At 64.0% G+C, this 23,683-nt stretch overlaps 1 protein-coding gene across 2 annotated transcripts in view; it reads left to right on the forward strand.

The window, feature by feature from the left end:
- The window catches only part of CACNA2D2 (calcium voltage-gated channel auxiliary subunit alpha2delta 2), a 109,562-nt gene that overhangs the window by 46,489 nt on the left and 39,390 nt on the right, over positions 1-23,683 (forward strand). For both annotated transcript variants that reach the window (XM_036333458.1, XM_036333459.1), the window contains exon 3: positions 6,780-6,896. In XM_036333458.1, coding sequence (XP_036189351.1) covers positions 6,780-6,896 — 117 coding nt within the window. The remainder of the gene's footprint in view (positions 1-6,779; positions 6,897-23,683) is intronic.

Consider the following 23,683-nt stretch of genomic DNA (forward strand, 5'->3'; position numbering starts at 1 on the left):
AATGCTGGAGGCCTCGCTCCAAGCCGGGGCCGGAGGGGTGGACGGAGCATCGGGGTCGGCATGGATTTGAACTCGGTTCTGTGTCAGAGGAGCAAAGACAGGCCACCCCGGGAGGGCCGTGGGGCCTGCGCTCTCTGGCTGCGGCCAAGCCGGGCAGAGCGGGGTCTGCGAGGGGAAGTGCAGGGAGTTGGCACAGATTGGCCCTTGCTCAACTGGGAGGCTTTGGTTTATTGTTTTGTGTTGGATGTTGTGTCTTTTGAAAAACAAGAGATTGAGCCTTTTTATGACATAGATTTTACAGCGTAACGAGCCAGCGTAATTTCCCATTCTCGGCAGCAAGTGCACTTTTTACACTAATTGCATAATTAGACATAATGTACTAATTGCGGTAATGGATGACAGTCAACTAAACTTTAACTTTAAAAATGGGGAGGCGTTGCTGGGGGTGGCGGCGGGGGCTTGTGCCCCCGTGAGTTTTCCAGGGGAACCTGCTGGCGACAGCTCCTAGCAGCTGCCTCTTGGGGGCCAAGGGGCCACGGAGCCACCGGGGCCTTCTTGCCTGTGACCTAGGCCACACACCCCCTCCTCCGAGAACCCCCCACTCCTCACCACCTTGGTATCAACCTCCCCTCCCCTCAGCTTCCTTCCTGCCCCCACAAGCCCCTGTGCTCCTCCCCAGGCAGCCCCCGGCTTTCCCTGCTCCGGCCCTGCCCCTGCCAGAGCTCCCGCCTGGAGTCCCTTATCCCCCTGCACCCTGTGCCTGGCCGACCCCCGCCCAGCCTTCCAGACTCTGTCCAGGTGGCCTCTGCCCTGGAAAGCCACCCCAGCCTTTCCCTGGCCCCTCCCTCCCAGCTATCCCTGCAGGCCCCCCTCCCATAAACATGAGCGCCCACACCAGCCGGCCGCCACAGCCCCGCTCCACCTCTGTGCCCGCAGTCTGAATGGGCGCCTGTCCTCTCTGGATGGCGAGTCCCAGGAAGGCAGGGACAGGTCTGGTCCATCTCTGCTGCCCCAGTCTCCGGAGGGCCCCCACCTGACTGTGGAGTGCCCGGTGACGATGTAAGGACACGGGGATGGGACGGGGTGGGAGGAGATGGGGGCCTAACATCCTCCCTGCTCCCTCCCTGCCTTCGTGTCCTCCATCGCAGCCCGTGCAGGGCCCGTGGTCATGGCCTGGGGAGGGGCCTGTGAGCCCCTCTAAACAGGAAGTTTATCCCATGAAATCCCTACTCGATAGGAAGGCCAGTTTTTATATGGCAACTAGCATCGCAGTGGGCAAACCCTGCTTGCGACAGGACACTGCATATATGGCCGACTCTGAGCCGACCCGCTGTGGATGGTGGCAGCACCGCGTGGCCACGGGGGACCCTGACGTGGCAGCTGGGGACGCCAGCAGCTGGTGAAGCATGGCATCGAACCCCTGCCTGGGCACCGACGTGAGATCTGAGGGCTCCGGGCCCTTGCCCTTGCCCTTGCCCTTGCCCTACTCTGAGTCCCGCACCAGGTGGAGCAGGGAGGCCACGACCCTGCACCAGGGAGCTCTCAGCCAGGAATCCAGGGCCTGGAGTCCCCAGAGCAGCTGGGTTGGGGTTCTTGTGCACCTGCTGGGGGCAGCCCCTCAATCCCGTCAGGAGCTGGGCTGCGGGCTCAGGGCTGGTCGGCTCTGCCCCGCGTGTTCTCAGAGGAAGGGGTCCCCAGGTCCCGGGCTGCCTCATCAGTCAGTCCTATGGTCTCCAAGGGTGACTAACAGCTATGTCAACACCCTTGATGTTCCCCGCAAAAGCACGAGGCGGGGCAGCAGCGTGGCAGGGCCGAGGGCAGGGGCTTGGCCCTGACGGGCTGGGGTCCCCCTGATATGATCATGTCCAATCACCCCACCTCCCTCCTGGCCCCACTCAGGGTCCCTGAACCACCACGAGCCCCCTATCTTCTACCCAAGCTTCCCCTAATCCCTGGCACAAGGGTACCCCATTCCAGCACCTGCCCCCATCTCCAGCCCCAGACCCTGCGGCCTCCGGGGCTTGCCCACAGGCCGGGCTAGGGAGGCCCAGCCCCCGTCTCTGGTCCACTTGCTGCTGTCTCTCTAGACCTGTTGGCACAAGGGCTGGGCAGTTGGATGTCCAGCGCTGCGTTTTTAGGGACCAGGGACCCGACAGCGAGGAGTGGCTGGAGGGGGCTGGCGAACAGGAAATCCACAGGCACCAGAGCATGGGCCTCAGCTCCCCCCACCTTCCTGGACCCTCCTGGCACCCGGGGCAGGGGGAAGAGTCCGGGGTGCTGGAGCCGCCAGCTGAGCCTGGGCCTCTGAGGAGACAGCCGGCAGCAGGGCCCAGCCTGCATCAAATCTTCCTCGTTCCATTTTCTCTCTGATTTAATTTTCCGGAGATCAGGGCCGTTCACCTTGGCTGCGGAGGGAGCCGCGCCTGCGTGCCTGTTTCGCTCACGGGGTTGGGCGGTTGGTTAGTTCTCAGGCTGGTTCTGCCAGGCCTCCCCTCGCCCCCTCCCAGTACGGCCGCCCACCGGCTACTGGCCACCGGCCACCAGCCCCCGGCCCTCAGCATCGCCCTAGCTCTGCCCCAGGCCCCGTTGGGCCCACCCAACCGCCAGCTTATCTAACGGCACGCCCGTTGCCAGCGGCCTCACCTCCAAGCCTGGGCTGAGTGCTAGGAGCGGAGCTGTGGGGTGTGGCCTGAAGCAGGGGCTGTGGGCGGCCGGCTCAGGCCTGAGCTCTGCTGTGGCCCTCAGTGTCCCGACCGCCGATGGGGCCGGATTGAAGGGTCCTCCTCAGGGGTCGTCGGATCCGTGACGTCCAGCATAGGAAGCACCTGCCCAGGGTGGCCAGAGCCTCCACTCGGGGAACAGGCAGTCCCATGGCCCCCGCGGTCCCTCCGCCCCTTTCCCCTCCTCGCCCTCCTTTCCTGTCCCCCCCGCCCCCGCTTCCTCTGCCTGCGCAGGTGGGTGCTGCTGGCTTTCGGGGCTTTGCCTCTCCGTGTGGTTGGGGCCCGTTCGGGTCGCTGGGATCTTGTTTTGGGGTGGCTGTCGTGTCCTGGGGACCGCGCTGGCTCCGTCCGCCCGTGAGCATCCAGGTTCCCATCCAAGGCCACCTGCCTCCAGGTGTCCTCCAGGCTCACCTCCCTTTATGCAAAGGCGCCCAGGAAGCAGGAGGCTGGGAGAGGGTCTGGTGCCCCTGAAGCCTGGGCCCCCTGACCCGACCACCCCTAGGCTGCCAGACAATTACTGGAGCTGAGAAGGGGGTCGGGGCTGGGCCAGCATGGGTCGGGTTAGGAGATGAGGGGAGAGACAGAGGGACAGGGCTCAATGGCTAATGCGGGGTGGTCTCAGCGGAGGAGGACGCCCAGGTGAGTGGTGGCCACAGACTCACGGTCTGGGATGGGGGAGCAGGGACTCCTGGGAGCGGGAAGGTCCCACTGCCTCCTGAATTCTCCCTCCGGGTCTCAGCCCCTATGCCACTGCCTCTGCCCACCTGGTTCCAGACAGCCTGTCCCCTGGTCTGCTGCCCTGTCCCCTGCCATTCGTCACCTCCTCGGTGGGATAACACCCTGTCCCTCCCTCCCCATCATGGCTGCGGAGCGACAGCCACCTGTCGGCCTGCACCGTCTCTCCGGGTCCAGCGGCCTGTGCAGGTGGGGGACATGCAGGCTGCGCTGCTGGGCCGTGGGGTTTTTCCAGCGAGCTCGCGGCCAAGGACACCCGCAGGCATGCGATCTCGCTGCAGCTGCTGAGCCCTGCACCCGGTGCGCCCCGGCCTGTCTGTTCTGAGCTGGCTCTGGGGCCAGGGCATGAGGCTGGGGCGCAAGGGAGTCTACGCTGAGCTCTCCCGGGCTTCCTGCTGGGCCTGCGGGCGGACAGCACCTCCCGGACTCACGAGGGCAGAGATGACCTCCCTCCCGGACTGTGTCTCCAGGGTCTTCCGAGACACAGGGCGCAGCTCAGGGCCCACCCAGGGGACAGGGCGACGGGGCGGGGCCAGGAGAGTGTTAGCGAGAGGTTTGAGGCACCGGGGGTAGAAGGAAAGGGGTCTGGTGCACCCCAGGGGCTCGTTTGGGATTGGGAGGCAGGCTTGGCTGGTGGCTGGACCAGGCCCTGCAGTACTAGGATTGTGCCCTCACCTCCCCAGCAATTCCCGGCTCCCGTCCCCACCCTTGCCCCTGGGAGGAGTTAGATGGGGGCGGGGGGTGAGGTGACAGGGAGCAGAGGCAGCATCAGCCGAGGGGCAGCAGGAGGAACCGCGGGGGCTGGGGACCCAGAGGCTGCAAGTGCACATAGGAGGCACCACGGGGAGGCGGGAGGGCCTTGGGTAGAGTGGACAGGAAGAAAGCCTGGCAGATGCAGCCCAGCCTTCCAGGGGTAACTGAGCTGCAGGCCAGGGTAGAGGCGTCAGGCCCGGGCCTGGCGGGCCCCAGAGCTCTGCTCTGGAACCTGGAACTGGGCATAGGCCTTGGCCAAGGGGCCACGCACACAGGCCCGGTGCTGGGGAGAGAAGAGGAGGGGGCTGTGGCGCCCCTGTGTCTGGGCTCCCCTGTTGTCACCTCCAGGACTCAGGCTGAGGTGTCGGAGACAAGGACAAGATGGCTGGGGAGGGACTGCCCGGCAAGGACAGGGAGAAGGGGGGCCAGGGGGGGCAGACCCCAGGAGACCGAGGCTATCAGCCCAGGAGTGGAGCCGATGGCTTCAGATCCTCCGAGTGCAGATCGAGCAGGAGAGGGTGGAGCGGGAAGGGGCTGGTTCCTCCTGCGGAATCCTGGTGCCGTTGACAGTAGCAGCGGCGACCACGGTGCGGGCTCCTGCATCTGGCTGCCTGTGGAGCGGGCTGCTGTCCTCGCGCTCAGCAGATCGGACAGAGGCCCAGAGAGGGGGCGCCTCTCCGCAGGCCCCGGCTTTCCAGCCCGCGTGCCATCTGCTGGGCGGTGGGGTGTGACCCTGGCACCTGGAGACCCGGTCTCATGGCGATTCCCTAGCCCTGCCCAGCCGCCGTGCAGGCTGCGTGGGACACCAGGGCCCGCGGGGAGGACCCTGCGCTCCCCCCATGGGCTGCCAGCAGGTCACGAGGCCCAGCCTCAGGTCTGGGCTGCGGGGCTCTGGGCGCCCCGATAGAGGCGCCTGGGAATGACCTTGACAGGGGCATCAGGTAGGAGAGCGGCATCCCATGCCCTGAGCAGCCAGGCGGCTGCGCCCCCTGCTGGCTGTGTGGCTGAGACGGGGTCCAGCCCAGCCAGGCGCAGTGTCGGGAAAGGTGTGTGTTTGGTTCCTGAGACCTGGGTGCGGGAGGGCGGTGGGAGCGGGGGGACCTGGCCCACCACTCACAGGCGTGTGTCCTTGGTCCGCCCTTGCCTGTTTCTGAGCCTGTTCCCCCAGCCGTGGGCTCTGGGCCCCGGGCTCCCTGCATTTCCCAGGGGCTCCCAGGCCCTGACCCCTCCTTGACCTCTGTCTCCACGGGGGACCTGGGTCGCGGGGCAGCCGGGCCTGGTGTCCCCTGGAACTCCGCAGCTCCTGGCTTTATCCCACCCCGCACTCAAAAGTCCCCACTGCTCTGTGGGAAGGAGCAACTTCACCACAAATTATTTTGTTCTAAGAGAAGGACAAAGAGAAAAGAGCAGCCGGGAGGGACAGGGCGGGGGAGGGGAGTGCGAGCCGCTTTGTGCGAGCGTTAACCCTTGGGCTGCCGGGCGCTGGGCGGGCAGGGGCTCAGGAGGCGACCAGTCCCCCCTCCGCCCCGTCAGATGCCTGGAGCCTTATCTCCCCTCCCCTCTCTCACTCCACCGACCTTATCTCTCCTGCCTGCCTGTCTCTCATCGCTGCCTCTCCCGCCTCCTGCCTCCTCCTCCTCACCCCTGGGTCTCTCGCCCCCTCCTCTGCACAGCCTGTTGGGGGAGCTCAGCTCGGTCACGGTGACTCGGACCTGCCGGGGCCACCTGGATGGACACCTGCACCCAGTCAGGCCCCGGCGTTTGCAGGGGTGTCCAGTGCACACACATGTGCACACACACACACACACACACACACCCCGCAAGCCTCCAGCCATGAACAGAAATGCCCGCAGATCTGCTTCTCCGACTCTGTGCGAGCCCCCAGGCTCTGTTCCGCCCCCTGACGCCCCGCACCCCAGCACCCAGCACCCAGCACGGCACAGGCGGGTGTGTGCGGAGCCATAACACGCTCACTCACGCAGATACGGACTGTGAGAGTTACACACCCATGTGCACACACCACCCCCCCCCCCCGTGCCTCTTCTTCTCTGGTCCCTGCCCCCGCTCTCTGTGCCCTGAATGACAGAGGACCCCCTGGGGGCACCCAGAGCTCCCGCTACAATTTCTGCAAATGCCCTGGGGCAGCGCCAGCAAAAAGGGGTACAGCTGTCTGAGGCCGTGCGGAGGGGTGGCTGTGTGCAATGCCTGTGGGGTGTGCAGGTGCGTGTACACGCGTGAGCATGTGGGCATCTTGTGTTGGTGTGTGGTGTGCTATGTGTGCTTATGGGCTCCTCCCCCCCACCCTTCCCCCTCACAGCTCTCAGCCAGGCGGGGTGGGGGGGGTGCTGCTCATGGCCCCTGGGGAGGAACCCTGAGTTCCAGAGGGGGCGGCGACAGCCACAACCAGTGCCAGCTGTGGAGCCGGTGACTGTGTCCTCCAAGTCCAAGAGCGCCCTGGGCCCCCCTCCCAGACCCCTGCGCTCTGTCTCCGTGACCAGAGCCGGGGGCGGGGGCGGGGCGGGCATGGGACACTGGGACCACCTGGCCTCACCCGGCTCTGCTTCCTTCCAGATCTACAGGGACAACCGGAATCTGTTCGCGGTGCAGGAGAACGAGCCTCAGAAGCTGGTGGAGAAGGTGGCCGGCGACATCGAGGGGCTGCTGGCCAGGAAGGTGCAGGCCCTGAAGGTAGGTGTGAGCATCGGGAGGGCGGGCAGACCTGTCCTCGCCTCCCGAGAACCTGCGGCCCTCCTGGCGCCCTGAATGCAGGCCGGCGCCACGGGCAGGGCTGTGGCCGCGGGGCCGTGGCAGCTGCGGCGGGCGCGAGCGGTGTGATCTGGGGAAGGCTGCACGCGGGGTGACGGGGGCCTGGGCGACCCCGTGTGGGTGTGGTGGTGGGGCCCAGGCCGAGTCCGCCTCTCCCTCCATCTGCTTCTCCCTCCCTCTGCTGTTTCGTAAGTGTCCCTGGCGCGCACCTGCCAGGATTGTGGCCTGCCTGTGCCTGGGGCTGGGCTGCTGGCTCTGATGGGGAGGGAGCCTGAAAGCCCCAGGAGAAAGCTGTGGCCACGTGACGCCAGGCGTCAGGGCCTCCGCTTGCCCACGGCTTTGACGGGGCCTCGGTCTCCCCTCTAGACTCAGAGCGGTCGGCTCGGGCCTCTCGGCTCCGAGCACAGCGGTTCTGTGAGGTGAGAGCCGGCTGGGCCCCCCCGACCCGCTGTCCAGAGCTGGCCGAGCCCAGGGCAGCAGCTGGGAGGGGCTTCTGGAGCTGCAGGTCACACAGTAAATGAGGGAGGGGTCCAAGCGGCCCCCAGATCAGAGGCACAACTGCAGCCGCCCCGGCCTGTGTCAGAGACCCGTCCAATGAGGAGGAGAGAAGTACAGCCCTGGCTGGTGGGCTCAGTGGTTAGAGTGTTTGGCCTGAGCACTGAAGGGTCATGGGTTCAATTCCTGGTCAAGGGCACCCACATACCTGGTCTGAGCCACATGTGGGAAGCAGCCAATCTATGTGTCTCTCTCACATCGATGTTTCTCTCACTCTCCCTCCCTTCCACTCTCTCTAAAAAGTCAATGGGAAAAATATCCTCGGGTGAGGAGTAACAACAAAAAAGGGGAGGGGAGCAGTACTGACACACGAGACAGTGGGCACGAAGTTGGAAGCATTAACCCAGCGGTTCTCAACCTGTGGGTCGCAACCCCTTTGGGGGTCGAACGACCCTTTCACGGGGGTCGCCTAAGACCATCCTGCATATCAGATATTTACATGACGATTCATAACAGCCGCAACATCACAGTGATGAAGTAGCAACGAAAATAATGTAATGGTTGGCCCACACCATGAGGAACTGTATTTAAAGGGCCAGAAGGTTGAGAACCGCTGCATGATTAAACTTAGTGAGAGAAGCCAGTCTCGAAAGACCACCTGGCGTGCGATCCCCTTTCTGTGAAACGTCTGGAACAGGGAATCCGTGGACTCAGAGAGCTCATCAGTGGCTGCCTGGGGCTGGAAGGGCGGGGACGGGGGTGTCTGCTAATGGGCCGAGGGTTTCTTGTTGGGGTGATGGAAATGTTCTAACCTCAGTGTGGTCAAGGTCGCAGCTCTCTGAATATGCTAGAAAACCCCTTGTGTTGTTTGTGGGTGAATTGTACGGTCTGTGAATTACATATCAATAAAGCTCTTTAAACAAACACACACGGTGAGCCAGCCCACGCGAGACGTGCCCAGCTCGGGCCAGGTCCTGGCGGGGCCAAGTTAGGGGCAGCCACCCAGCCTGAACCCCACCACATCCCGCCCCAGGCGAGAGCCAGGACCCCTTCCTCCCCCAGGAGCTGGGTCCCCTGCCTGCCCCTGTGTGACCTGGATCATGGACTAGGGGGAGCCCCCCACCCACTGCGGACCCACAGGCCCGGCCCCGAGCGGCAGGCCAGGGCTCAGTACCCTTTCCTCTCCCTCCGCAGCCCAGGCCGCGGCCTGTGCAAGTGGCACTAAATGCAGGTGATTCTCAGTGGGGCAACGATAGGAAAAGACACTCACTGGTGGGCTGAGTGTCACCGGTCCTTCTCACAGCAGCCCCGTGAGGGACGCCCACTTCCCGGAGCGGACCCTGAAACGCGGAGGTGCCGTGCACCGGGTCAGGGTGTGGCGGAGCCAGGACTTGAACCCAGGTCACTAGGACCCTGAGGCAGGCCCCCCCACTGCCCACATTCTCCCCGAGATGAGCAGGGAGCCCCCAGCCCTCCCTTCCCAGCCCTCTCCCGGCAGGTGACGTCCCCCGCAGCGCCCCCTGGCGGCTGCCCGTGTCCCAGAGGAAGGGGAGGGCCGCCCTCCTCCCACCTGGGTCTTCCTTGTTCAAAATGCGCTTCGGCCTTAATGATGTTTAAATTTGCTTTTCACCAAGGCCTGGCCCTTTCGCCTTTCCCCCGTTTGTTTGCGGCCCGCGTGCACACGGAGGGAGGGGTGTTGGGGGTCTGGGCCCCCGCAGTCCCACCTCATTGTTCCCCTCTCCCTGGGCCCCATCCAGTCGTCCGTTGTCAATCCTCTTGCCCTGGTCTGGAATGTTAATGTGGGTCCTGCGAAGAGGGAGGTCGTTGTCTCATCTAATCAGGGACAATCAGTGTTGGTAACGAGCGTCTCCAAGCTGCACAGGTGGTTTATGGGCCACGAGTCAGGCGGGAGGTGGCGGTCAGGGCTTTGCCGCACAGGCAGCTGGCAGCCCCGGGTCTGGGAGACCTGCTGGGGCCTAGGCTTCGGAGACACGAGGGGTCCTCTCTAGGAACCCCTGCCTCCGGGAGATGGGTCCTTTGAGCCTGGGCCCGACTGTTGAGTCCCAGGAGGGGAGAGAGACGCCCACCTCTTATAGCAGATTGGGACAGAGTTGGACCCCGCTAGGACTCCCCTCTCCTCCCAGCTGGGGCCTTGGCACCCAGCCCCTCTTTCAGGAAGGTCATCGCTTCATTGTTGTAGCCCTCCCTCCATTCACTGATGGCCTACTGTGTGCAGGCCGGCACAGGCAGCCCTGGTGGAGCTCATTCCAGGCCCAGCCCTGGCCTTAGTTTTCCCCTCTGTAAAATGGGGACAGGAGACCATCCCTGCCCGGTGCTTCTGGTCCCACAGCTCCAGGAGCCATCATTTCTAAAGGCCACGGTGAGAAAGTGTCCTGAAGATTGTGCCGCCTTTGGCACCATCCCTGGCACCATCCTTGGCACCTCTGCTGCGTGGATGGGATCAGAGGAGAGGCTGGGGAGGGGCACTGACTTGGATAAGGTGAGGAGTGACCCCAGTGCGGGGCATTCCAGCCTCCTGTGGAGGCCGAGGCCAAGGTCGTGTGGTCCAGTGGGCTTGGTTCGTGGAGAATGGGACACCAGGGCCAGAGCGGGTCTGGGGGACATCGGTGGCGGTGAGAAGTCTGCTCCCGAGGTGGGGCTTTCACCTCCAGCCTCAGACAAGCCAGGGGCGGTGGAGAGGCCTGGCTGGGCACCCAGGACTGGAGACCTCGGCCTTAAGCTCTGCCCTTCCTACCACGCCCACGGTTCACCTCAGCTCTGCCCGTTGCCCTGGGCCAGGACCTCCCCGAGGCTGTGCCTTTGTACCTTGGCGTCCACGCAGCGTGTGGGACCCGGCTGGCACGCTGGAGCCTCTGAGGAGCTTTTAAACCCAGATGCCCAGGCCCCAGCCCAACCCGCCACATCAGACTCTGGGGTGGGGCTGGGCCTCAGTATGTTTCACGCTCCGCAGATGGCTCTGTGTAGATTCAGAGCCTGGGACGTTCCCCCGAAATGGCAGCATTAATTCCTCCCCACGATTGCCGGCCTCCGTCTGCGTGCCTGCCACGTGCCCGGCCTGAGCTGAGCTGGAACATGCCAGATCGCCCCTCACCCTCCCTACCAGCCAAGAGCTACTCCTCTTATTCCCATTTTACATCTGAGGAAACTGGGCCCCAGACTGTTAAGCCATTGGCCCAGGTCTCCCAGCACAGCAGGCGTTAGATCCAGGCAGCTGGGCTCCAGCCCCCGCCCACTCCCCTCCCCCCTTCTCTGCCCTCCTCCATGCTGCCACCAGTGGCCACATGGCATTTGCTGTCCACAGGGAGGTGGGGTTCTGGTCTCTCCTGTGATGACCCAGTGACCTTGGGCCCATCCCTGCCCCCGCAGTTCCTTCCTTGGTCTCACAGCTCCAGGAACCATCAATGGAGACAAGACACTGAGCTCCCCCTCCCTGCGCACCCCCACAAGGCCCCGGTGGACGGGACACGGGGTGCTGCTGCGGCCCTGGTACCGGGGGCGCCAGTGGGCAGTGTTCCCACCGTCAGCGGCCTCTCTGGGGAGCGAGCATCATTTAAAGAGTAAAATTAAAAACCCTTCCTCACGCAGCCGCCCTGCTTTTGCTGCTAATGGCCACTTAACCCAATTAAACGGATGCTCTGTTGGCAGCGTGACCGGGTCTGTTCAGGAACTGGCTCTGGGCTGGGTGCTCAGAGGAGCCGGAGTGAGCCAGGGGCCAGGGCTCGGGGGCAGATGGTGCCCGTCAGGAAGGAGAAGTCTGCCCGCCCCCCACCCCCTCGCTGCTCTCTCAGGCTTCGCCTCGCCGGTGTCTCAGTGTGGGTATCGCTGGCATTGGAGCAGGTACGTCCGTGTGCGGCTGCTCGGTGCCGTGTGGGATGTAGGCAGCACCCCACTGGGTGCCAGCAGTGTACCACGCCCCCGGGTGTAACAGCCAAAAATGTCTCCAGATATGGCCAGATGTCCCTGCGGGCGACGGCCCCCCTGAGTGAGAGCCACTGGTCTAATGGACGGAGAAGGGCTGACAGGCTGGGGCGACCCCAGCAGGAGGACGGTCCCTTCAGTCCCAGGGGCAATGGTGAGCTCAGGGCTGCCTGGAGGCGGCGGCAAGGATTTGGGGGGAAAGCTGGGCATTGAGGCAGCTGGCGGCCACCGATGCCTTCGTGATGGGGGTTGGACAAGCAGATCATGAGGACAAGAGCCATGGTGTCACCCAGCAGGAGCCTCTTAAACGTTACAGTTACACGGTTACACCGAGGCTGCGGCCCTGCGTTCTCGCTCTGAGAGGCACAGCGACAGTGGACGGAGGGGCCCCAGCTGCCTCCGCCCACCCGCCTCCGGGCAATTAAAAGGTGTGTCGGTGGGGCCGGCAGTGGCTGCTGCCGCCCTCCATTCTGAACATTAAGAGATCTTGACCTTCCACTTTCCCGCTCGAGACAGGAGGCGCGCACGTGGGGCCAATTAGGCGCTGTGTGGGCACGAGGGCCGGCAGCCTGCTCCCCCTGATGGCGGCGTTTCAGCTAATTGTCTCCTCTCACCCAGTGCCGCTGCCAGGGACAGGGAGGGGGAGCGGAAATTAGTGAGGGGCCCTGTGAGCGCCTGTGGTGGGGAGCCCAGGGGACCACCCCGCAGGGAGAGGCCAGCAAGTGAGTGAGGAGGGACTTGGGGGGGGGGTGAGTGCTCAGGAGAGACCCCAGCACGAGGTGCTAGAGCAACCCCCCCAGATCGGGGTCAGAGGGAGCTAGCTCCTTGGAGGACGTGGCCGCATGCATGCAGGAAGGGAGGGGAACTCTGTCCACTCCCCACACACCGAGGGTCCTGGGCATCCACGTGAGCCGTGGGCAGACATGCTGCTCCGAGCCACTGGGGACTGAGTGTGGGACAGCCTCCCAGGAGGCAAGAGCCCAGGGACCCCTGGAAGGCCTCCAGGCTGAGCTGGCAGGGCAGGGAGCTGGGTCCTGGGAAGGAAGAGGGGGGCAGGGCAGGTGAGTGTGTTGTGTTTAGGGGCGTGGTGTGTGGGGGCCCAGGTGTGTGGGCGTGGTTAGGGGTGGTCCAGGTGTGTGGGTGTGGTTTGTGGGAACCCAGGTGTGTGGGCATGGTTAGGGGTGGTCCAGGTGTGTGGGTGTGGTTAGTGGGAACCCAGGTGTGTGGGCGTGGTTAGGGGTGGTCCAGGTGTGTGGGTGTGGTTTGTGGGAACCCAGGTGTGTGGGCGTGGTTAGGGGTGGTCCAGGTGTGTGGGTGTGGTTAGTGGGAACCCAGGTGTGTGGGCGTGGTTAGTGGGGACCCAGGTGTGTGGGCGTGGTTAGTGGGAACCCAGGTGTGTGGGTGTGGTTAGTGGGAACCCAGGTGTGTGGGCGTGGTTAGTGGGGAACCCAGGTGTGTGGGCGTGGCTAGGACGTGGGGTGTGGTGTGAAGTGTGGCTAGGGCAGGGGGTGGGCTGAAGGATCCTCAGAAGAAACACGTGATCCCCTCCTCCTCTCCCACCTGCGTGAGCTAGTGGTGCTCAGCTGGGCCTGGCTATCTGGGGGCCTCGGGAAGGCGGGGCTGTGGTTCGGGCTGGGTCTCTCCTGGCTCCTCCTCGCAGGTGTGGGGCCGCAGGAGGGGTCAGAGGCGCTGTGGTGGCTCCTGAGCTCCCACCGGCCAAAGGAAAGGTCTAGGGGCCTAGGGGCCAATGTCCGTGAGGCCCACAGAGCCTGGGGGGTCAGCCCCCCACCCCCACCCTGCTGAGTTCTCCCCAGTGGCTGAAGGTCAGGGGAAAGGGTCGGGGGAAGCTCAGCACCCTGATTGCCCTGACAGCATCGCCCGCCTCGTGGGGGACGGGCACCGGCTGAAGTGCCCCAGGCCCAGGTCTCACCCCCAGAGGGGGCCTCTGAGCCTGCTGCCCGTGGTTCTGCTCAGGATGCCAGGTGCCTGCCTGGCAGTGCCCTCAGTCCCAGCAAACCTCTCCACCACCCGCCTGCCCTCGTGTGGAGCCAGTCTGCACTCGCTGGGAGGCACAATCTCACTTTACATGAGGAAACAGGCTCGGACGAGGCTGCCCAGCCTCTGCCTGCTCACCCGCTCCAGGACCTGTGTGCCCGCCCCTCCCAGATCGCCCAGGAATCCGAAGGAAGAAGAGCCTGCTGGCTGGGACAGAAGCCAGGGTGGCGTCTGCCAGGAGAGGGCAGCGCACCCTTGAGGCCCCAGGGCAGGACCTCAGGAAGCCACTGGGGACCCTGGAGAGGGTGGTGGGTGGAAGAGGGCGACAGAGGCAGCTGGGAGCCATGGGCCTGCGCCCCGCCCGCCGCGGGACGGGGAATCTAGGACATGGGCGAGGGGATCAGCCCAATGGAGATGCGAACGCTGAGCCGGAGGAGGCGGAGGAGACGCTGGACTCCACTCCCCAGAGAAGCGGGCACCGAGGGAGGCTCTGCCTCCTTCCCAGGGGTCCTCGCCAGCAGTGGGGGCAGGTGCTGGGAGGCCGAGGAAAAGGGCCTGCAGGTGCCACAGGGACAGACCAGCCTAATTTAGGATCAGAGAAGTGAGAAATTTAATTGAATCTTAATAGTGTCTGGCCCTTTGTTCTGAAATCCTCGCACGTGAGGGCTGGGGGAGGGGGTGTATCTAAGGTAGGGCCAGCAGGTGGCCTGGCTAGTCCTGTCCTCCAGGACCCCAGACGTCAAGGAGACAGGCTGACAAGCCATGGGGTCCCACTGTGCAAAGCAGGTGACGGGAAGGGCGAGTCCAGGGAGCCGGCCTGGAGGAGGTGGTAGAGCTAGCCTGGGAAGGCGGGGGAATTTCCAAAGGTGGCGAAGGGAGAGAAGGAAGGCACCAAGCCTGAGCCTAGAGCGAGGGTGAATGGAAGTGACTCGAATGCTGTGAGCTGTGGAGGGGCCCCTGGCAGGTGCAGCCTGTAGGTCTCTGTGTCCCCCGCGTGGGAGAGGGATGCAGAGGGGACAGAGGCCGGGGGCAGGGCTCACCACCTGCGTTCTGGGGAGGTAGCCGAACGTCTGTCAGCCTGACTCCTCCATCGTGCACGCAGCCCCGGGGCAGCCAGTCACCCTTCTCACCGCATTTCTGTGGCTTAAAATACACAGCAAGCAAGGCCTCCACTGTCGCTACGGGCACTGGGGGGAGCAGTGAGCCCCCGGGGCCGGTGGGAGGGCACAGTGCATGCACCCAGCCTTGGGCGGGGCGGCTGGGCGATGGGAAGAGCCCACAGCTGAGGGCCGGCCAGCCCCGGGTGTGGCGCTCACCCAGACGGCCCCGAGTTTCCTGGAGGAGTGGGCCTGGCTCATCGCGGGTACCAGGGGCCGCAGGGGCCTGTCCTGCCCTCAGACTGTCTCCTGGCGCCGAGCACCTGGCACGTAAGCCCTGTACCTGGTGAGCAGGTGCAGGGAGCGGGGGCAGATCGGCGGGGCCCTGCCTCCGGGAGTGCAGTCCGCTCAAGGCGACAGGGATGGGACCCACGCCACAGGGTGGAAGCCGTGGACAGTGACCAGGCCTGGGGGTGGGGAGGGGGTTGAGATCTATCCAGGGAGAGGAGAGTGAGCAAGGGAGAGGGCCCAAGGTGTGTCAGCCTGTGTGCCTGCGCATGCGTGTGGTGATGGAGGGGCTTGCCTGCTGCCCTGGCTCTGCCGACACGTTCCTTGGAGTCAGATCTCGCCTGTGACCACAGTCCTCCCAGTCATGACCTTGTGCTGCCCCCAAAGAACCTCTGGCCATGCATGAGTCACCTCCCAAAGGAGCACCATGGGTGCCCGGGGCCAGGCTCAGAGGAAGAAGATGCCAAGAACTGGGGGCTCTCCCACTGCTATGCCGCACCCTCACTCTGCCCTGGGCCTCAGTTTCCCTTCCTGTGCAGTAGGGACAAGCATAGCCTCACAGATCTGTCATCAGAGCTTAGCCAAGGCCTGGGAGACCCCGACTCAGGACGGGGTGCTCGTGGGGTATCACCGGGGATGGGCCCCCTGGACGAGAGGAGCCCCTCAAGCCCCACCCAGCGTGTGAGCCAACCCGGGGCTCCTAGGACCTCACGCCAGCCCGCCCCCCTCTGGAGGCCTTGCCGGAGGCCGTGCCCAGCTCCCACCTCTGCGGGCCACGCTGTCCGGGCTGGGGTGCTTCCTGTGTCTGGCACAGGCGGCGGGCGTGTTGGGAGGCTGGTCACGCCGCGGGCCCTTTGTGCAGCCTTCCTGTGTTTGCCCACTCTCTGCCCGGGCGAATGGGAACCGCAGCGTGTTTGCTGTGTCAACACCAGCTGGAGCCCAGTTACCGAGATAGCGGAGGTGTCAGGCCCCAGCCGCCAGCCGCCCGGGTCGGGCAGCTCCAGCCTGTGACCCACCCGTCCACCCGCAGGACTGCCAGGCCGGGCTGGGCAGCTGTCTGGAACCAGCCAGGGCAGCCCCTGCAGGGAGCTGGGCTCAGGAGGGTCTGCACAGTCTCCACTCAACCCAGCTCGGGAACTTCCGGGCAGAAGCGGCCTTCAGGCCTTTGAAGGCTAAGCTTGGGGCTCCCCCCACCCCCCATGCAGAGCCCCTTTGACTCCCGGTCCCAGCCCGGCCCCCCTTCCCCTCCCCTCCCAGTGTTCGCGCTCATCAAGTCCAGCAGTCCCCGGAGTGGAGCCCGAGTGGTGCAGTCGGGCAGATGGCCTGGCGGGCAGCAGACAGGGTCAGGGCAGTGGACAGCACTCCAGGGGGGACTCCCGGGGCCTGAGCCGGCGAGCTGACATCGGGTGTGAGCTGTGCAGGCAGGGGCCGGGGGCCGGGGGGAGCCGCAGCCCTCGGGGGGACACAGGTAGCTTTCACTGGTGGCTGGTGGCTGGATGGAGGGATGGCTTCACAGACGGATGGGAGCAGAGGCCGAGCCTGGAGGGAACTCAGGTCCCCGCCTTTAGCCAAGGCTGTCCCACAGCTTGGGGACCAGAGCAGTCAGCCGCATGGCAAGGCCTCTAATCCTATTTACTTCTGGAATGAGACTCCCACCCACTTCATCGGTAGGTTTTCCAGAAATGAGCCTGTGAGGGTGGCTCACCCAGGAGGCAGAGGCCTCGGGGCAGGGACCAGGCAACTGAGTCAGAGGACAGAAGGCCAGCTCTGGCTGGTGTGGCCTAGTGGTTAGAGTATTGGCCTGCACACCGAAGGGTCACGGGTTCGATTCCCAGTCAGAGGCACATGCCAGGGTTGTAGGCTCAATCCCTGCCCTCCCATCTCCCCCTTCCCACCCCCCAGCGCCCACCCCCAGTCAGGCTTGTGGGCTTGTGCAGGAAGCAACCAATCGATGTTTCTCTCTCTCTCTCTCTTCCCCCCCCCCCCCTTCACTCTAAAAATCAGTGGGGAAAATGCCCTCGGGTGAGGATTAACAAGAAAATTAAAATTAAAACAGAGGCGGAAGGCCAGGTGTGGTCTCAGCGCAGCACTGATACCTGCCTCGCCTGGCGATGTCCTTTCTCTGAGCCTCAGTTTCTCTGTCTGTAAAGTGGGGCCGTGAGCATCCGCCTGGCGGGAGTGCCGGGTTGCCGAGAGGTCGTCCTCGCTGAGACTCGGCCGCGCGTAGACACGCACGTGCCGGGGTTACCGCTGTTGCGAGGCGGGGGCTTGGGAAGGTCCCTGGCAGGGACCTCACTTTGGGGTTTCATGGGAACGGGCCCCAGGGACCGGGAAGCGCGGAGGCTGAGGCTGAGGCTGGAGGGAAGGAGCGTGCCTCCCAGAGGGCAGGGAAGAGCATCTGAGACAGGGAACAGCATGGAGGGGGCCTGGAGGTGGGGGTGGGGCGTCAGGCAGAGTCCAGTGTGGCTGCCGGAGTAGAGTGGGCAGGGGAGCAGGGTCGGGCCCTCCAAGTTCTGGATTGGGGTGTGGAGTTTTACTCCAGCCCCCGGGAAGCGGGGTGTCAGAGTGGAGGCCATTGCGGTTGGCAGGAGGGCATGGGGCTCGGGGCTCGGGATCAGGCGAGGCTGCAGCGGCTCAGGGAGGGGGAGTCCTGGGCGAGTAGGTGCGGAGCAGGAGGGGGTGAAGGTGGCACTTACCGGGACAGGCTGCGGAGTAAGAGATGGAGCCCCCAGGAATCGACTGGGATTGTCTCCCAGGAGGGACCCAGGTGACTGGGATGCAGAAGTGGGAGCCTGCAGCCTCAGGGGGTGGGGGTGGCTTCTCCTGGGACCCTTCACGTCCCAGTGTCCCTGTGCAAGCTGAGCATCGCGCGCACCTTCCTGACCAGGGCCCTAAGGGGCCTGAAGCCCTTCTGAGCTTGTTTTTTAGATCCTCGACTTCGGGCCCCGGGGCCACAGGGCCTGCTGGGGGCTGGCTGTTAGACTGGCTTTGGGGTCCCACCTTCCTGTGCACCCAGAGTGCCGCGGGCCGAAGGGTTGAGGAGTGGGGCGCCATGAAGTGGGAGGCAGCACCCTGGGCTGATGTCCCTGACCCCGGTCAGGTGGAGGGGCCGCCCTGGGCCAGCAGACAAGTACCGGTCATTTAAACAGAGAAACGGCGTGTCTGTGCTCAGCCCCTGGACGTGGTGACACGGCCGCAGCTCCCACAAGCGCGAGGCCCAACCCCAAGACACAGGCTCCCGGTCGTGGGGGGCTGGGGGGGTGGACACGTGAGAGTGGGTGTTCTTCCCTGTCCTGGGCCATGTGCACGTACCCATGGGGGTGTCCGGACGGGAGGGTGACCTGTGTACTGCACACGCCTGCTCCTCAGCCTGAGGCCCCGGCTCCCACGTGCCCAGGACTGAGCTGAGTGGCCCAGCTGAGTGAGGGGCCGCTGCCCCACGGCCACGGCCCAGGCTGAAGCACCAGGCTCTGCATGTCACGCTGACACTGGCCTTTCCCCAGCACCATTTGCACGCCTCAGCCTCCTCCATCGAATATTCTCCTGCTAATCTCATCTCCCTGTGTGACTGCCATGCAATTAGCTCATTTTGCAAAATACTGCATCTGTCATATTCCCCCTCGATTTTTCCTTTTCCCAGGAAAGGGTGGGAGGGGTGGAGTGGAGGGAGATTTCTGGGCATGAGACCACCTCAGGGGTCTGCTCTGGCCCCACCCCCGGCACACGGGGCCTCCCCCATGACCGACGCATGCACACATCCCAGCCCAGGGTCTCCTGAGCAGGGGGCGGTCAGGGGGCAGGGCCTGAGGGTGGCAGGAGGAGAGATGGTGCCGACCTGCCCCAGCCCTGCCCCAGGAGCACTTCTGCCCACCTGCGCATACCCCGGGACTTAGGCCCAAGCTGGGCTCAGACTAGTGAGCCGGTCAGTGGCATTGCCCCTGGGGCGCATGAGCATGGTCGGCAGGCTGGGGTGAGCAGGCAGGGTGCCCTCTGCTCGGCCCAGGTGGCCGTGCATGATGGGCCGAGCCTGTAGCCAGGTGTGCAGCGAACAGCTGGACAATGGGAACCCCAGTGGCCTTCATTGTATCTGCCAACGGACAGGTCTCATAGTGGGTGGGCTGCCTTCCCACCACCCACCTCACACAGGGCCTGGTCCAGCAGTAAGGGGGACAGTGGACTGTGGACAGGGCACATGTGGAGCCCCCCAATGGGTCACATGTGGCCGTGGCCCTGGCCTTGACCCTGACCAAGCACGACAGCTGCAGCCACAGGGCCCCAGGCCTCCTCCTCCTCCCTGGGAGCAGGAGGCGGGCAGAGGGAGCAGCCGAGGGAGCCACGCTGCTGAGCACCCCGCTCCCCTCCCACCCATTGCCCAGATGGGAAAGTAGAGGCTGCCAGGCCCCATCTGCACGGAGAGCTGTCAGAGGCTCAGACCTGCAGCCATGGCCCCTGGAGCTGGAGGGATGGGGCTCAGAGCCTTCAGCAGTGCGCCCTTCTTTCCCAGCCCCCCTCACGGCCTCCCTGTCTCCCCGCCTTCTCTTGCTTTGACTCCCTTGAAATGTGAATTCTCTCAGACTTTGAATTAAAACCGCTCTCCTTCCTCCCCGTGAGGTCTGCTTCCCGACTTTCCTCTTAGAAGGAGGGGGAGGAGGAGGGGCCGGCGGGCAGGAGTGGAGGTCAGGCCTTCCTGGGTCTCCTCGGGGGCCCAGAGGAAGCAGGGCCTGGCTGCCCCCCGCACTGTCACCTCCTGGCTTCCTGGCTCTGCTGGGGGGGGGGACCATTTCTGAGGGCCCCACCCTGGCTGTCGCCACCAGCTTTGAGGAACGGCGCCAGCTCTCTGCGGGCGGTCTCTCCCCGTCCGGCAGAACCACTCACAGGGGCCACAGCACGTGCCCCCCTCGCCAGGTAGAAAGGCCCCGTGTTCCTGGGAGAGGGCTGTCAGCTGCCGCAGCCTCGGGGTCACCCCACAGCCGCCGGTCTCAGGCTGGGGAGGTGTCCCTCAGGGTCACCTATCAGGGGAGATGCAGCCCAGGCTGTGTCATGGGCCTCAAGGTCACCTCTGGGTCACAGTGTCTCTCACATGTAAAGGGTGTCCCAAAATTCACGCAAGATTTGAATTTTGCGTGAGCATTAACAACAACAACAACAAAAAATAAAAGCCTAATTTTACTTGGTTTATTGAATCAGATTCTAATATCTGTTGCCCTTTGATTTCAATCCCTTCAATGTGATAAGCATTACCAAGTACCAATGATGGCCCAGGAGCAGGGACAAGGAAGACCAATGAAGACCACGGCTTTGCGTCTGTGCCAGCAAAGCCGTGGAGTCCATTTACCCCATGTGTTATTCCATACATAACCCTAGACTGTATACTTCATGAATCAATAAAAGATTTACAATTTTTAATTATAAACCTGTGTTTTCTATCAAAATTACTTCTTGCGTGAATTTTGGGACACCCTTTAGCATTCCCAGCTCGGCTCAGGGACACCAGGTCAGGTGCTGGCTTCTGAGGTCCAGTCCCAGGGACACCGCGCCTCCTGCAGCCCAGAGTCAGAATTGCAGACCGAGGGGCGGCTTTGGGGGAAGAGCCTGCAGGGTTCCTCATTTCATTGAGCCTCAGTTTACCACCAAGAAGGGCACCGTGATTCCCGGGCTGCTGACCACACTAGTCGTTAGGAAGATGGGAGCGCTGACCCCCCTGATGGGAGCCCCTCCGAGGCCCTCTGCTGGGGGCACAGAGGGCGCCCCAGGGCACGCACAGCAGCAGGGCGGATGGCTGCCTTCCCCTCCTCCGCCACCGCCACCCGTCACTTACCCAGTCTCTTCATTTCTAAGTAAAGTGATTTGTTAATTTGAGTGACTGATCGCCACTCGGCCGAGCCTCTCGCAGGCTCCGGAACAGCTTGTGGGCTCCGGGAGCCCCGCGCCCGCAGCCTGGCGCTGACTGGAAGGGGTTGTTTTCGATTTAAATGCGAATTGAATGAGGAGAAAAATGTTTCTCTTGGCAATTCCATAGGAGCTCGCTCTTCTGACAGATGTTGGCGTTTATTACCCCATCGGGCCGGCGTTGCGTGGAGCAGAATTGCTAATTATTTCCGAGGCCGGCCGCAGCGAGGAGGGGAGGGTGGTGGCGGCGCGGCTTCGGCCAGCATCTGCAGGGCGCGGGGATCAGGGGCCAGCCCGCTGCACCCCCCTCCCAGGGTCCGGGCATTTGGGTTTTGCTGGGTGGAGTGGCCTGGAGGGGGCAGGGGGCCTGCTCTTGCTCGCACAGCCTTGACCTTGAGTGAGGACTTTGGAAGGTCACCTGGGGTCTTGGATGCTGGTCATGGGCCTCTGAGTGGTGGCAGGGAAAAGGCTCCACAGGGCAGTGTCCTGGCTGGGTGAGGACCAGCCCCAGGCGGGGGCACGCTGGCTCGGGCCCGTGGCTGCGTGGCTTCCTAACCGTGGGCTCTGCGGGCGTGTGGGGGGTTGATGCGACCTTGTGCCGTGCTTGTGGGTCTACCTGGCATGACTGCCCGTGTCTACAGTGAGAACTGCTTCGGCCTTCGGGGTACGGCTCTGATTCAAGTCTGTCCTGGGCCTCAGAAGGGGGGGCAAGGCTGTCCAGTGCGCACACAGCCACGGTGGGGGTGCCCCAAGTTTCAAAGGGCACCATGGAGAATGGACTGTGGAGTGGGTTCCCTGGTGGGCGTGTGGCCCTGGCAGCCAGACCCCTGTCCTGCGGTCCATCCGGCACAGGGCCTTCGCCTCACCCGGGCGCCTCCGAGCCCCGGCCGGGAGCCCAGCATCCCTTTAGGACGGGGCGGAGGCCTCCGACCCACACAGCCCAGGCCCGACTCCAGGTCAGCTGACACTGAGGCACAATTCCTCCTGCAGGGTCCCCTGAGGTCCAGCCCCACCGCTGTCCCCTCCTCACCCCACCTCTTTCCTGAGCCGAGACAAGCGGCTAGATACCCCGACTGTCCCCGACCTGGCCACCTCAGGATGCAGCTCCTCACTCCCCCGTTCTCGGGTGCCCCCCGCCCGTACGCTCCTCCACCCTCACCAGCTCCAAGCCAACCAAAGCTCAGCTCCCTCGTTTAACACAACTGCGGCGGCAGCATCTGGGCAGGATTTTATGACCCTCACCAGCACCGATCCCCGGGGTCCAGCTCTAGGATCCAGGCTGAGACAGCAGAGCGCAGGCAAGGGGGTGCCCCAGGGCCTGGTCCGGGGGTGGGGGGGCGTCTCAGGCTACAGCAGCTGAGCCCCGGAAGATGGCATGGAGCCCTGGGGCCCCAGTCTCTCCTGGGCTCGAGCCCTGGGCCCTGGCAGCCATCCTAATGGGGAGGGGGTGCCCAGTGCCCCCGGGCTGAGATCCTGCAAGGTGCCTCTGACTGACCACATACCCTCTCTCTCCTCCGGGTAGAACTCCACCGTGACATCCTCCCATTACACAGGGCGTGTTCAGAAAAGAAAATTGCTACTATTTTCCCCCTTTTACTTCACTGTCATCAAAAATTGATCCCGTATTGCATCCTTATTTCAAAGAGTGAGCTAAAAAAATAAAGTAAAACCCCACTCCTCAGAGGAGCAGCTGCATCCAGCTTCCCACTCGCCCACCCCCACCCCCAAAAAAGGAAAGAAAAAACGTGGCCATTGGAGGGAGGGTGCCACTGCCGGCCCTGCCGGGGCTGTTGGAGTGGCGGGCCCTTTGGGAATGAAGAGGGCGGGGCACGTGTGCAGGCAGGAGGGGGTTTGGATCTGGTGAAATGTGGTAGAAAATGGGGTAATTGGGGGAGGTTAATTTGGATCTAAATGGAGCGATTCGTTATCTCAATAAGAAGCGTCTCGTTTTCCAGGGAGACGGCTGTGCCTGCCAGATGCCGGCCTGCCCATTGGCTGGTGATGGCTCAGAGCAGGGCCTGCCGCCGCCCTCAGACCATCTAGCCTCACAGAGCAGCGGAGGGGACGGGGAGGCGAAGTCAGGGGTACAGGAAGGGGGAAACTGAGGCTGGGAGAGCAACCGGCTTGACACCCACAGAGCACTGCGGCCCCCTGGCCCCTGTCCAGTGTTACTGGACCCACGGCAGAGGGGCGATGGGGTGGGGTGAGGAGTTCAGTTTCATTTGATTTATTCCCCGGGTCATTCAGCAAAGTAGTGGGAAGCTCTTCACGGAGTGAAACATAGACTGTGAACAATAGGATGAGACAAGAGAGCCAGGGCACGCCACCTCCGGACCAGGTCCAGTTGCGTCTCCAGGTTGACCCTGAGCCTCCTGGTGGCCAAAGGGAAAAGGGAGAGCCAGGGCTCTGTGCTCTGATCAGAGACGAGACGTGACTAGGAGCAGGGCCGGGGAGCTGGCACTTGGTTCCAGTTCTGAGCGTGTCCCTCCTCCCAGGCCTCCGAGGCCCAGCTGGCCTTCGCCAGGGGTGACAGGCAGGAGCTGCCGGCAGCACTGGGCTCGCTGGTCACACGGGTGCGGCCGATTCCAGTCGCAGGGCTGCAGGCCGGGGCTCGGCAGCTGGACAGACCGAGGTGTGGGCCCCGGGTCCTCCTCCCGCCAGGTCTGCGGCCTTGGGTGCTCAGCTGCGTGTTCTGAGCCTCTTCTGGAACGCGGCCAGCAGCACCAGCCTCGCCCTCAAGGTTGTGTTGGTCACATGCGGACTGTGGGCCCCCAGGGGTGATCCCTGCCATCCTGAAGGCGCCTGTGGGCAGTGCGGGGTGGGTGGGGGGTGAGCATGGAGGAGAGTGGAAGCCCCTCCCTGCACTGTGAGGGCGGCCGGGTCTGATTCATCTTGCGTCCCTGCAGGCAGCACAGGCCGTGAACATGTTTGTTGAGAGAAGAGGGGCCCTGGCTGGCTTGGCTCAGGGGTTGGAGTGTTATCCCTCGCACCGAAGGGTCGCGGGTA

The sequence above is a fragment of the Myotis myotis genome, unplaced genomic scaffold, assembly GCF_014108235.1.
Source record: "Myotis myotis isolate mMyoMyo1 unplaced genomic scaffold, mMyoMyo1.p scaffold_m19_p_13, whole genome shotgun sequence".
NCBI classification, from domain to species: Eukaryota; Metazoa; Chordata; class Mammalia; order Chiroptera; family Vespertilionidae; genus Myotis; species Myotis myotis.